The 14,024-nt window shown below is 45.5% G+C and overlaps 2 protein-coding genes across 2 annotated transcripts; one reads left to right on the top strand and one right to left on the bottom strand.

Annotated features, from left to right (window-relative positions):
- The first annotated feature begins 626 nt into the window (after positions 1-626).
- Positions 627-4,356, top strand: ap1s3a (adaptor related protein complex 1 subunit sigma 3a). The gene is made up of 5 exons (XM_062385686.1): positions 627-781; positions 1,650-1,828; positions 2,555-2,663; positions 3,965-4,102; positions 4,184-4,356. The coding sequence occupies exons 1-5, from the start codon at positions 779-781 to the stop codon at positions 4,217-4,219; spliced, it is 465 nt and encodes a 154-aa protein (XP_062241670.1). The 5' UTR covers positions 627-778; the 3' UTR covers positions 4,220-4,356.
- A 153-nt stretch (positions 4,357-4,509) lies between these two features.
- On the bottom strand, positions 4,510-8,191 carry scg2a (secretogranin II a). The gene is made up of 2 exons (XM_062385682.1): positions 8,093-8,191; positions 4,510-6,814 (listed from the first exon to the last, which is right to left on the bottom strand). Exon 2 carries the CDS (start codon positions 6,804-6,806, stop codon positions 4,881-4,883), a length of 1,926 nt encoding a protein of 641 aa, XP_062241666.1. The 5' UTR covers positions 6,807-6,814; positions 8,093-8,191; the 3' UTR covers positions 4,510-4,880.
- Between the last annotated feature and the right edge of the window lie 5,833 nt (positions 8,192-14,024).

Here is a 14,024-nt window from a genome sequence, read left to right as displayed (position 1 = left end):
ACTTAGCACCTCAAGTAAATCTCATGATTTGAATAAGCTTCTCAAAAACTTTACTTTATCTCATGATGCTATTTGGCACCTCAACTTTATAAACAACTTTTCCTTAAACCTACATATTAGAGAAGTAAAACATCTTCTGCAAATTTGATGCATAACCTCGTGCCTGCAGCAGCTCACTGGCTGACTCACCTGCGTATGTGTGTGAGTTAGTGTCAGTGTGTGTCTGTATGTCAGTTGCATCAGTGTGTGTGTGTGTGTGTGGGTGAGTGTGTGTGTGTGTGTGAGTGTGTGAGTGTGTGTGTGTGTGTGTGTGTGTGTGTGTGTGTGTGTGTGTGTGTGTCATTGTGTCACTGTGTGTCATTGTGTTTCATTTTGTGTCAGTGTGTGTGTGCATGTGGGTTTGTGTATGCGTGTGTCAGTTTGTGTATGTGTGTGTGTGTGTGTTTGTCATTGTGTGTCTGTGTGAGTGTGTGTGTCATTGTGTGTCTGTTTGTGTCACTGTGTGTCATTGTGTTTCATTTTCGGTCAGTTTGTGTGTGCGTGTGTATGTATGTATCAGTTTCTGTCTGTGTGTGTGTGTGTGTGTGTGTGTGTATGTGTTGCCCGGCCAGCCAATAAGCAGCGGGCGCGGGCGCGGCGCTGATCGGAGAAGGTGTTCGCGCGCGCTCAGCAGCAACAATGTCTCCTGTTCTCGAAACCCACGAGGGAACGTGTGAGTGAGGATCAGAAACCTGCAGGATCTGAATGTGGGAGACATCTTCTCACTGACTGTGACAACATGGTGAGTAACTGGGTCCGTGCACGTGGCTTATACAAACAATACAGGGCTAAGAAACGTTGCAGTACTTTATTAGATATAGTTTCTCGAATTCACTAGTTTAAAAAATTATCAAAAGTATTATTTTTTTCTATTGTTGCAAATCCTCTCAGAGGAAGAACTCCATGGCCAAAAGTCATGACATTGAAATACAGTTTCAATGGAGTGTTTTAAGATCCTGATCAATCCTGGTTCCTTTGAACATATGGAAATGATAGATAATGTATAATTTATCAGATATAAATGTTTTATTGGAAAAGCTGGTGTCAGAGTGAAAAGCTATAGACGGACTAACACTGTCTGTGTAACAACAATGTCCCAAAGGCAGCTGAATGTAAATCCTCTTTGTAAAAAGAACTGGTTGAGATTGAATAATCCAGATTCACAGCCAGTAGCTGTGATATAGTGTTGTACACCTGCTGTCTCTCCTCCTTATCTTCACTCAGACATTATCAGCGTGCGGCTGCACCTCAGGGCAAAGGGCTCTTAATTGCACTTGCACAATAGCAGCATTGAACTCTGACACATCTTTATCACCTGAGTTGAAGAAGGTGTCAATGTTTCCTTGGTGATCTTCATTTTCCTTCACTGATGTGAAAGCTGATTGGTGCAACCCGGACTATTGAGTGGTTTGGATTTTTGATGCAGCTGAGGAGCTAATATAGTTTGCAGAAACATCTGTGTCTGTTTTCTCCCTGTTGTCAAACTACATGGATTTAACCCTCACAACACAAGATTCCCCCTTTAGGTTATTTCCAATTTTCTGCAGTCATTCTTAATATTGTCGAACGGTCACAAGTCACTCAACGCTTCTCTCCCCCCTCCTCTTCAGATGCACTTCCTGTTGCTGTTCAGTCGGCAGGGGAAGCTGCGGCTGCAGAAGTGGTTCACGCCGCTGTCGGAGCGGGAGAAGAAGAAGGTGATCCGGGACATGGTAGCACTAGTGTTGGCCCGTCCAGCACGTACCTGCAACTTCCTCCAGTGGAAGGACCTCAAGATTGTTTACAAGAGGTGCCTAGAGACACAGTTGTGTGTCTTTTACAAGTTATTGCTCTTTTGTAATGTGCTGTCATCGCCAGGTCTTTCCTGGCAGACACAGACTGTCTGAGTGTCTGTAAGTGAAATGTTTTAGACACACCCATTCTCAACAATGGTTAACAAGACCTGGAAAGATCAGAGGTCAAGTTTAACACACAGAGTATGGCCCTGATTACTGACAGGCCCATGTTAGTGATGGTGCAACAGAAGCACTATCCTCTTTCGGCGTTTTATCTTCTAACAATCTTGTTATAAAGGTAGAGTTAATGGAGGACACACTGTCACATCACTACATGATCCAGTGCAGTTGCAGAATGTCACTCAGTGGAGCACAAACCTCTACCAAGGCCCAACAGGCCCCTGAAATCCAATCAGACGACCAGATTCCACACAGAGAACTTTCAAGAACCAGGGATTCAACATCAAAACACTCAGGATAGAAAGTAAGATCGTCTCGCTGATTAAATTTACATTCATTTTGCAAAAATATAGAAACACCTCCACCACAAACATGACTGATTTGTTTCATCAAGATCCATGAATTATTCCCTTCGTCAATGGGAAAAAAAACCTTCACAATTAAATGTAGGTCTTTTTCACCTTCTTTCCACTGATGTCATGTAATGTTGAAACGTCTTCTGATTTATTTTGACAACCTTGTTGCTGTAAATATGTGACATTGATCCTTTGAAACTTCAGGTACGCCAGCTTGTATTTCAGTGTCGGGCTGGATGAGCAGGATAATGAGCTGCTGGCCCTTGAGGTTCTGCACCGATACGTAGAGTTGTTGGATAGATACTTTGGAAATGTAAGTAGACCTGCATTTCTGGATCCTGATCATTATTAATATATTAATTATGTAAACAAAAGGTTTTTTTTCAATGATTCTGGCTAAATACTCTTATACCCAGGTTGAATTGGAGCTATTGCTGCCTTCATGGAGAACATTGCTGCTAGGCAACAGCAACATGAATGTAATTCATAACAACTTTACGCAAATGCTACTGGACCGATTACCATGACACTTAGTGGGAAGATGTGGAATGGGTAGGGGAAGAACCCAGTCAATATTGGTGTGGATCTGGATGTTGGGGCAGGTCCAGATATTTAATTTTTGGACATTGTTTTTTTTTTCTTCTTCTCACTGATTTCCCAGGAAATAGCTCAGGGAACTTGATGAAAAAAGTTTAGGCCCAATTAGGCAACAGATATCTCTGAGTGTGTGTAGTTTGGTGCAGCTAGATTGAATCTAAGGGGACTGTCGGGCCTTAGTGGAGATATATGCTCTACTGAGGGTCATTCTTGTTAAGCCAGACTAACTTGTTGCTTGTAACTTTGTCTGAAAGGATTTGATGTGAAAAGTGTCCATCACGTTTCAAACATAATTTGATTTCAGTCTGATGTACAACACAATTATTGAAATTGATTTATCTGTGTGTCCCATTAGGCGACAACAGGGGTCGCAAAGTGCTTACACGTCAGATTATGACTTTTTGTTTAATGAGTACCTGTTGATTTATCCAGAAACAAACAGCCATGCAGTTGTAACAAAGATTATTTATAAAAAACAACGTGATCCTTGAAAACACGAGTCTAATGGACATTATTCTGCTGCCCCAGCCTCCATTCTTTCACAGAACTTTTTAATTTGGATGCTGGGATTCACTCTGTTGTATTTCTAAACATCAGATGTGAAAAGGCTCAGAAACAGTTTTTATTAAAACTTACCATCATACACAGGACAAACACTCTGAGCTAAAGTTGTTATATAGATATTTGTGTCCAGTATATGTGGACAGTCTCCCCCTGGTGTTCAGATGATGCATCTGCTTCAAAACCACTTTGGGGTCCAGCTTCTTCATTCCGATTTACAGAAAAAACAACAATAAGTGGATTACTACCACCACTCACTGCTTGTTATTTCTCTCATCAACTTGTCATCATTGAATTCTTCATAAGGTTCACCTCGGTCCTGCTCATCCTTTCTAGAAGAGCAGAAATAGTTGTTGGAATAATTCCTCTAATGGGTATAATTAGCTTCCACATCGTTCACAGAGGAAGTGCAACGTATCTACATTTTAATGGACTGTTTATTGTTCTGTCTGTCAGGTGTGTGAGCTGGACATCATTTTCAACTTTGAGAAGGCGTACTTCATCCTGGACGAATTCCTGATGGGAGGAGAAGTCGTAGAAACGTCGAAGTTAGCTGTGGGTGCATCGATAGAGGAGGCCGACACTTTCCAGGAGGTACAGCCTGAGCTGGTGGACCAAAAGTTGGTGTAGGTTTTGCAATAACTCATATGAAACGTTTCGCTTCTCTCATTACAGACGATGGAGGAATACATGAGCAAGCCAGCCTACTGAGCCGAGACGGCACAAGGATATCAAAACTTTGAGCAAAAGGTTTATTGCTCCGGAACATTTTCACGGAATGACTTCTAATGACTGATTTTGCCTCATGCTGTGGTTGATTAATAACTTTTAAGTTATTAAGAATTGTTATTGTGTTTGTCTAAAAGTGCCTTCTAATCTTAACATTTATGAGGAGATATGAAATGTTTTTTTTATTTATTAACTTTTTAAATATGTTCTTGCAACCACATTGAGACGTAACAGGCAAAACATGTTTAATAAAGAAACACCACACGGTAGGAAAAAATTAAGTCAATGCTTTATTCACCTCAGATTTGTCACATATGGCCACATTTGAGAAAGATTTAACAAAAAATAGAGATAAACACAAGTGAATCTTAGGGATGCAACACTGATAGTGTGTGTTGGTGTGTGTGTCTGTGTGTGTGTTGAAATGTGAGGCTGGTGAGTGACATGTACTGGATGTTAAGTGCTGTTGATGAACATTTAAAAAAACAAACCTCAAATGAGTAACCATGAAAGTCAGACCAGTCATATTTCTGCTAATAAATAACTTTTGTAAACCTACATAATAACTGAATTTGACGGCATTTCTATGTTTTCATTCTCTCCCTGTACATACATACTTACATACATATATATATTTACACCTTTATTTATATCCCTGGACACTTTTCCCATCTTTATCACTTTCTTCAGTTTCTGGGTTCAGGTAGCTCAGCAGTTTCATCACGGCCTCATTTTCAAAGTCTTGCATTTGCGTGCCCCCTCCCCTCTCGGTGTCCTCAGACTGTCTCTTTTCATTCGGGCTTTTATCTGAGTCCATGTGACCAAAATAGTCTTGTATGGCCTGTTCAAAAGAGCCCGTCATGCTCTGTCCAGCCTCGTCACGCTTCTGGCTCGACTTGCTGCCTCTGCTGTACGTGGGGTTCAGATACTGGGCCGGCATCTGAGCTGCCAAATACGCTGCCAGCTCATCCTCAGCCAGGGTGTCGTCGTAGTCGTTCTTCAGTGTGCTGGGAAAGCGCCGCTGCGTGGGAGTGGATTCCCCCAAACCTCGCGCAGGCTGAGTGTGAAGTCGTGACAGCGAGCTCTTGTACTGCTTCTGCGTTCTGACAGGAGCTCGGTCGTCCGTGCCGCCTAAACCCAGGATTTTGAGGATTTCCTCTGTCCTCAGCTCCTCTGGGGATTTGTGAGTGTCGGGCAGGCGTCTGCTGTAGAATGTAGCCTCGGGAATCTTGTGTATCTTTTTGCTGGATACCTGAGAGAGCTGGTTTTGTGCTCTGTTTAATTTGCTCATCTTTTGTGACTTGATTTGATTCATCATTCCACCAGATTTGAGCATGTCCATTAGGTCTTCAGGTGGGATCTGGTATTTTTGGGAGATCTGAATGAACTCGTAGATGGTACGCGGGAATATGTCGTCTCTGTACTGTGCCTGAGCTGCTCTCCTCTCAGTCCGCTGCTTCTCCTCCTCTTCCTCCATCTCTCGTTTCTGCTCTTCTTCCTCTGTTTTCTCCAGCACTTTCAGGAGGTAATAGTCCACTAGGTTGGCAACATCGTTTGGATTGTTTGACCTCTTGACTGGGTAACCTTCAGCCTCCTCTTCTTCATCATCCTCATGCACCTCTTCGTCGTTGTCGTCAACATAATCAAGCCCTCGGTCAATATCATGTTTGTCCCCCCCCTCCTCTTCCTCTTCCTCCTCCTGTTCTTGCAGTGGACCCCAGTCAAGTGCATCATCGTACGCCACATTCCTCACCTTAAACATGTCATCATCCTCTTCCTCCTCCTCGTCCTCGTCCTCATTCTCCATGTCACCTTCTTCATCTTGGCGCTTGTGCATGGTCTTGGCACTAGTCCGCTTGTCCAGTTCGTCGAACACAGACTGTAGCGTGGCCAGATTCTGAGGTGTATACTTCTCCTCCACGTTCTCATTGGTGCGTTTGAAGTGGCTCTCTTTACCTGGCCGCTCATCCCCCTCTTCCTCTCCCCCCTCACCCTCCTCCTCATCCTCGAACATCAGCGGCAGCTTCTCATGGAGCGGGATGCCCTGTTGCTTCTGCTGCACCCGGGGATACACGCTGTCCTTTATGCCTTCTCCTTCGGCACTTGGATGAAGTGAATCTAGCTTGGATGCCTTTTCCGTCTGCTGGAGTGTGCTGAGCACGGCCTGGAGCAGCTCTTCACTCTTGTCCTCCCTTCCTTCCTCTTCTTCCTCATCGTCATCTTTACTCTGCGTAGGGTTAGAAGCCAGTCTCAGCATTGCACGTAGCTTCTCTGCATCATCCATGTGGTTGGCCTCGTAGCCCACAGAGAGAGGGATGTGCTGCTGGGAGTCCGTGCCGCTTCTCTGACGGAGGCTCTCGATGTACTCCAAGGCTTTAATCATGTCAACGTTAGGAGCCAGGGGGACACTTCCTCTCTGGTAGCCTGATTCGCTCCCCCACAGTTTGTGCTCTCTGAGTGGCACCCCATGAACACCAGAGGAACTTAGGAAGAGGAGGATTAGGGGAAGGTTGGTAAAACAAATGAGGAAGAGTTTGCTCGTGGTGGAGGTCTCTGGGAGGGACAGCATGGCGACGCCTGCAGAGGACAAGACAATGATGCACATGTCAGCACTAACCTTTACACATTAAGCTAACAGGTTCCCAGCGGTTAGTGCTCTGTCGACCTTATCATCACTCAAAACGTCTGGTCTGATGACCGCATCACAGACCAATACGACAACTGTATTGATTCTAAGTGAAGAGCTCAGGCTGAAAATCGGATTCATCCACCATTTAATATTTATGTTGAATATCTGAACTACTTGACAAAATCCAAGTTAATGACCCTATTATTATTTTGTCGTTGTTTTTGTAGTTATTTTTCGGAGTCCTGCCGCCTGTTTGCCAGCAGCAGTAATAGCAGCGGCATTCAGCTCCCATACAAATCTCATTAGTCGTCAAATTGATGCTCTCTGTGAGTCACGGCCCCGTTGTCAGGGCAACCCGGTAAGGCTGATGTTTCTCTCTGTTTTCACCGAGTTTCTGTTTAAACAAACTGGTCTGGCCAATAAAATCTGAAGGGTAATAATGTATTTAAATGTTTATTTGAATGCAAGTACATGCAAAATGGAGGTATAGTTAGATTTAAAGATGTATATATCTATATATCTATGTCTATCTATATATCTATATAGATGTATACATTTTTTAGATATATAAATCTATATAGATATATAATTTTTTTAGGTATATATCTATTTATATCAATATAGATAGATAGATAGATAGATAGATAGACAGACAGACAGACAGACAGACAGACAGACAGACAGACAGACAGACAGACAGACAGACAGACTGACAGACAGACAGACAGACAGACAGACAGACAGACAGATAGATAGATAGATAGATAGATAGATAGTTAGATATATAGATAGATAGATGGATAGATGGATAGATAGATAGGTTATAGGTACAGTTGGGTATTTCTGTATTAATATAGATACACAAATAATTTAAAACTGACAATACGCGACGAGAAATTGTTGTTATTCTGCCAGTTTTACTTTTTAAATGTAAAAACTCGGCTCAGTAATCGTTTCTGACGTTTTTACGTCAGGCAAAATGTTCGCGCTGAAAGACGGTTGAATAAAGGAGCAGATCGCTGATCGAGAACAAAGAAACGCGGCGAGCAGCGCAAACACAACCTCTTCGCCTCCACATCTGTGTCGGAGCATCAGGTTGGCAAACAGCTACTGTTACACACAGCGGCTGAAGTGACAGAGACAGGAAATCCGTCTGCATTCAGTGCGAAGGAAACATGTCTCCAGCCGTGCTGCAGAGTGTGAAAGAAAGCAAACACAAGAGTTACCTTTGTAATTAGTTGGTTGGTCGGGAGCTGAGCATCTCTGTGCCTCACAGAGTCCTTGTTGTTCTCAGCACCGCGGACAGCTCCTCACGCTATTAGAGGGAGCACCTGACTCGTGCGTCACGAACACACACATACACACACACACACACACAGAGGCGAGGGGGCGTATACGCAACTCACCCACGCACACAGCAGACACACGCACGCGCCGGTGATTTGAGTCAGCCAAAGCAAAATAAACGAGTGCTTGGCTCTTTGAATATGAGCTGAAATAGTTTGGAGGCAACACAATGTCTTTCTGTCGCATCTCATGGGGAAATGAATACATCCATAATGCTGCTACAAAAGAGCAGTGAGGGAAATGAGTGCTGTGACTGTCACTGCTTCTATATGAAATATAGTCTGCTATATATGCCTGTTTGAGATATGATGTAATGTTGTGGGCATTTTCTTAAGTGACTAGAAAGCTGCTTAAAGTCATATTTTCAGCTTTTAGCTGTTTTCTTCTTACTAAATCACTAAACAAATGCTGTTATATTGCTGACTTGTTTATGGTTCATTATTTTCCTACAGTGTAAAAGTTCACGTTTGGCACAGTACAATGAAGATGAAGTTCATATATGCTTGTTTCACATTTAGACATGCAGGCATTTTCCTGTCGTAGAAAACCGACATTAAACTCAGATTATTCATCTTAATGTTCTGGGATTTTTTACTAAATCACAGAGTAACTGTGCTGTTTAATTGTAGCTAAATACTCCATAGACGTTGTTTATGGTCCATTGTTTTTCTAAACACTGTGAAGGTTTATAATAGTATATGATCTTGCACTGTTGGCTGCTGCCATTGACTCCTGTTGTATCTCTGCTGCGGCACTGAGGGACGTAGACAGTTGAAGTCCACCGATGACTCACATATGGACTCCGCCAAAGCCTGAGATGGGCGGGGTGACAGAGGGGCTGCTGCAGAGGAGTGTGTGTGTATGTGTGTGTGAGAGAGAGGGAGAGAGAGGGAGAGAGAGAGAGAGAGAGAGAGAGAACTTTCGACGTCAGCGAGGCGCGCTGTGGTCTCTATTTTTGGCTGCCTGTCAAATCTGTGTGTTTGTGTGTGTATGTGTGTGTGTGGTGGCTTGCACTTCCATTCATAAACCCCTTGTTGCTGTTATCTTTTGTGTTCAGGCTACCACTAACCCTGTCTGATATTCGGTGGCACATTGTCAATAGAAAATAACAAAAAATTCATCAACTCACATGGTTTGTGATGCTTCCCGCAGTGAAAAAAGCATATGATTGTTGAAATACCAATGAATAGTAAAATTAAAATTTGAATTTTATTGACATGGGTGGCAGCGAAGGTCAGGGGTCTCGACGGACCAGACCCGGGCGGCAGAAGCTGGCTCTGGGGACGTGGAACGTCACCTCGCTGTGGGGAAAGGAACCGAAGCTTGTGAGGGAGGTGGAGCGCTATCAGTTAGATCGGGTGGGGCTTACCTCCACGCACAGTCTCAGCTCTGGTACCGTACTCCTGGATAAGGGTTGGACTCTATTCTTCTCCGGAGTTGCCGAGGGCGTGAGGCGCCGGGCGGGTGTGGGGATACTCATAAATCCCCGGCTGAGCGCCGCGGTGTTGGAGTTTACCCCGGTAGACGAGAGGGTCGCCTACCTGCGCCTAAGGGTTGTAGGGGGGAAAACTCTGACTGTTGTTTGTGCGTATGCACCAAACATCAGCTCAGAGTACTCGGCCTTCTTGGAGACCCTGAATGGAGTCCTGTATGGGGCTCCAGTAGGGGACTCCGTAGTTCTGCTGGGTGACTTCAACGCCCACGTGGGCAACGATGGAGACACCTGGAGAGGCGCGGTGGGGAGGAACGGCCTCCCTGATCTAAACCTGAGCGGTCGTTTGTTATTTGACTTCTGTGCTAGTCATGGTTTATCCATAACAAACACCATGTTCGAACATAAGGGTGCTCAAAAGTGTACCTGGTACCAGAGTACCCTAGGCCGAAGATCAATGATCGATTTTGTGATCGTGTCATCTGATCTGAGGCCGCATGTTTTGGACACTCGGATAAAGAGAGGGGCGGAACTGTCAACCGACCACCATCTGGTTGTGAGTTGGATCAGGGAATGGGGGAAATTTCCGGATAGACCTGGTAAGCCCAAACGAGTAGTGTGGGTGAACTGGGAACGTCTGGAGGAGGCCCCCGTCCTAGGTATCTTCAACTCACACCTCCGGAGGAGTTTTTCTGGCATTCCTGTGGAGGTTGTGGGCATTGAGCCAGAGTGGGCGGTGTTCAAAGCCTCCATTGCTGAAGCTGCGATGGCTAGCTGTGGTCTCAGGGTCTTAGGCTCCTCAATGGGCGTTAACACTCGGACACCATGGTGGACACCGGTGGTCAGGGAAGCCGTCCGATTGAAGAAGGAGGCCTTCCGGGATATGATATCCTGGAGGACTCCGGACTCGGTTGCAGGGTACCGACAGGCCCGAAGGGCTGCAGCTGCTGCCGTGTCGGAGGCCAAGCAGCGGGTGTGGGAGAAGTTCGGAGAGGCCATGGAGAAGGACTTTCGGTCGGCACCAAAGTGTTTCTGGAAGACTATCCGGCACCTCAGGAGGGGGAAACGGGGAACCATCCAAGCTGTGTACAGTAAGGATGGGACTCTGTTGACCTCAACTGAGGAGGTCGTCGGACGTTTGAAGGAACACTTTGAGGAACTCCTGAATCTGAATAACACGCCCTCTATGTTGGAGGCAGAGCTCGAGGTTGATGGTGTTTCGTTGTCAATTTCCCTGGTGGAGGTCACTGAGGTAGTCAAACATCTCCGCAGTGGCAAAGCCCCAGGGATTGATGAGATCCAGCCAGAAATGCTAAAGGCTCTGGGTGTTGAGGGGCTGTCATGGTTGACACGCCTATTCAACATCGCGTGGGAGTCGGGTACAGTGCCAAAGGAGTGGCAAACCGGGGTGGTGGTTCCCCTGTTCAAAAAGGGGGACCAGAGAGTGTGTACCAATTACCGGGGTATCACACTTCTCAGCCTCCCTGGTAAAGTCTACTCCAAGGTGCTGGAAAGGAGGGTCGGCCGATCGTCGAACCTCAGATTGAAGAGGAACAATGCGGTTTTCGCCCCGGACGTGGAACTACGGACCAGCTCTTCACTCTCGCAAGGATCCTGGAGGGGGCCTGGGAGTATGCCCATCCGGTCCACTTGTGTTTTGTGGATCTGGAGAAGGCGTATGACCGGGTGCTGCGGGAGTATGGGGTAAGGGGGTCTATCCTCAGGGCCATCCAATCTCTGTACTCCCAAAGCGAGAGCTGTGTTCGGGTCCTCGGCAGCCAGTCAGTTTCGTTTTCAGTGGGTGCTGGTCTCCGCCAGGGCTGCGCCTTGTCACCAATCCTGTTTGTGATATACATGGACAGGATATCGAGGCGTAGTCGTGGTGGGGAGGGGTTGCAGTTCGGTTGTCTGAGGATCTCGTCACTGCTTATTGCGGATGATGTGGTCCTCATGGGATCATCGGCTTGTGACCTTCAGCACTCACTGGATCGGCTGGCGGCCGAGTGTGAAGCGGCTGGGATGAGGATCAGCACCGCTAAATCTGAGGCCATGACTCTTAGCAGGAAACCGATGGATTGCTTACTCCGGGTAGGAAATGAGTCTTTAGCCCAAGTGAAGGAGCTCAAGTACCTCGGGGTCTTGTTCGCGAGTGAGGGTACTATGGAGCGTGAGATTGGCCGGAGAATCGGAGCAGCGGGGGCGGTATTGCGTTCGCTTTACCGCACCGTTGTAACGAAGAGAGAGCTGAGCCGCAAGGCAAAGCTCTCGATCTACCGGTCGATCTTCGTTCCTATCCTCACCTATGGTCATGAGGGCTGGGTGATGACCGAAAGGACGAGATCGCGGGTACAAGCGGCCGAGATGAGTTTTCTCAGAAGGGTGGCTGGCGTCTCCCTTAGGGATAGGGTGAGAAGCTCAGCCATCCGTGAGGAACTCGGGTTAGAGCCGCTGCTCCTTTACTTAGAAAGGAGTCAGCTGAGGTGGTTCGGGCATCTGGTAAGGATGCCCACTGGGCGCCTCCCTTGGGAGGTTTTTCAGGCACGTCCAGTGGGGAGGAGACCTCGGGGAAGACCCAGGACTAGGTGGAGAGATTATATCTCAACACTGGTTTGGGAACGCCTCAGGATCCCCCCGTCAGAGCTGGTCAATGTGGCCCGGGAAAGGGAAGTCTGGGGCCCCCTGCTTGAGCTGCTCCCCCCGCGACCCGACCCCGGATAAGCGGATGACGATGACATTTCCAAGTGGGGGCTTTCAGAAATAGATTAAAATACTTTCTTTGTAGCACATGCAGTTACCGGACATAATAATTTCCCTGAGCTAAAAAAAAAACTGCGTTGATATATTGCAATAAATAAAAATACAGCAATGCTGCTTCAAAGTCCTTAAAAGGGTTCAGTCCTGTGGCATTAAAAGCTTCTAGATATGGATTCATATTGAGTCTTGTTTTAAAAATGTAATTGTGCTGATGTTTTCATTTCTTCCTGGAGGAAAGCAGTTTCCTTCCTTCCGTCCATTAGAACGGAGCCCACCTTTCTAATGATGTCACATGACCAGGAGACCAAAAGAAACCAGGACAAAAGAGCAGACTTTAATCTCATATCTCATTCAGCTTAATTACATCCACTCACCCACACACACACAGACACACACACAGACAGTGCAAGCTTTGTAGCGATAAAGCAGGAGCTGTCTGGCTAATTGCTTGTGGTTGTGTCTGTGGCAGGATTACTGGTAAACATAAACCAATTACAGCTCAGTTCCACCCTGATTTCCTCTGAAAAAAAGACGCACACAAGGTTTCTCTCAGGTCATATGAGAACTTTTTTACTGGCAACTACTAGTTTTCCGCTCCAGTCACATTTTTCACAGCAGTGTGGTGTGACTGCTCGTATTCCAATTCTTTGTAAAACGGTAAATCTGAGTTGTAGCCGGTGCAGGAAGTGGCACGTGCACCTTCACCTCAGACTAAAGTCTTATTATAAGGTGTATGGAAGTGATGGTGTGGCTATTGTTTGGGTCCAAGTGAACTGAGTTTAAACATAACAACCAATGCTAAATAACAAAACTTAAGAATTGACCCTTGCCTTTCTGTGATCTTCAATGAAGCTCGCATTTGCTATCATCTCCATTGTGTGCAGGGATTCCTCAAGACATCTCTACTGACTTATCTCAGCTTTTCAGACATATTACATGGTCTTCAACAGCAGGGGAATGCAATACTTTTAGATCTTAAATAGCTCTCAGTAGAGCACGTACCTGCACAACGGCCCAATGGTACCATTATATGCTCCATTGATTTGCACCAAATCAAACTCATAGCTATCAGTTCCCTAATATGTCTGATTTAAAATCTATCAATTATTCCATGGGAAGTTGGAATAATGAATATAAATCTCACAACTTTAAAGAAAAGAATCCTGAATCTTCCCCTTGATCTGCATCTACACCAAATAATGTATGGTTTCTTCCCTGACCCATACTGCATCCTTTATGGTTCCATCCATTTGTTCAACAAATTAAGGGACAGGATTGAAAACATGACCTCATTGGTGAGGTATATATAAGAATAGAAAAAACACATCTTTCATCTGGTGATTAGAATCCCTATCCCTGATGAAAAATGGACATTCAATGCTCATGACAGCCTTTTGATACAGTTGAAAGCTCAGCAAATGACTTGTCTGCACTGTTATATTACACTGGGATTTTGCGCTGGTAATGTGCACACCCTGCAGTAAAACAGTGTAATAACCCAGAGCCATTACAAACTGATATTTTGCACATAATGCCATGGGGGACTTGAAGCAGCCTCTCCCGGCTTTGAGGATTTGCTTGAAGTCTTAAAGGCTGAAAATTCATCCTGCAAAAACAAGAAGAAA

This window comes from Platichthys flesus, chromosome 4, assembly GCF_949316205.1.
Source record: "Platichthys flesus chromosome 4, fPlaFle2.1, whole genome shotgun sequence".
Classification (NCBI taxonomy): domain Eukaryota; kingdom Metazoa; phylum Chordata; class Actinopteri; order Pleuronectiformes; family Pleuronectidae; genus Platichthys; species Platichthys flesus.
Note: the sequence above shows the minus strand (reverse complement) of the source record. Positions and strands in the feature narration are given on the sequence as shown.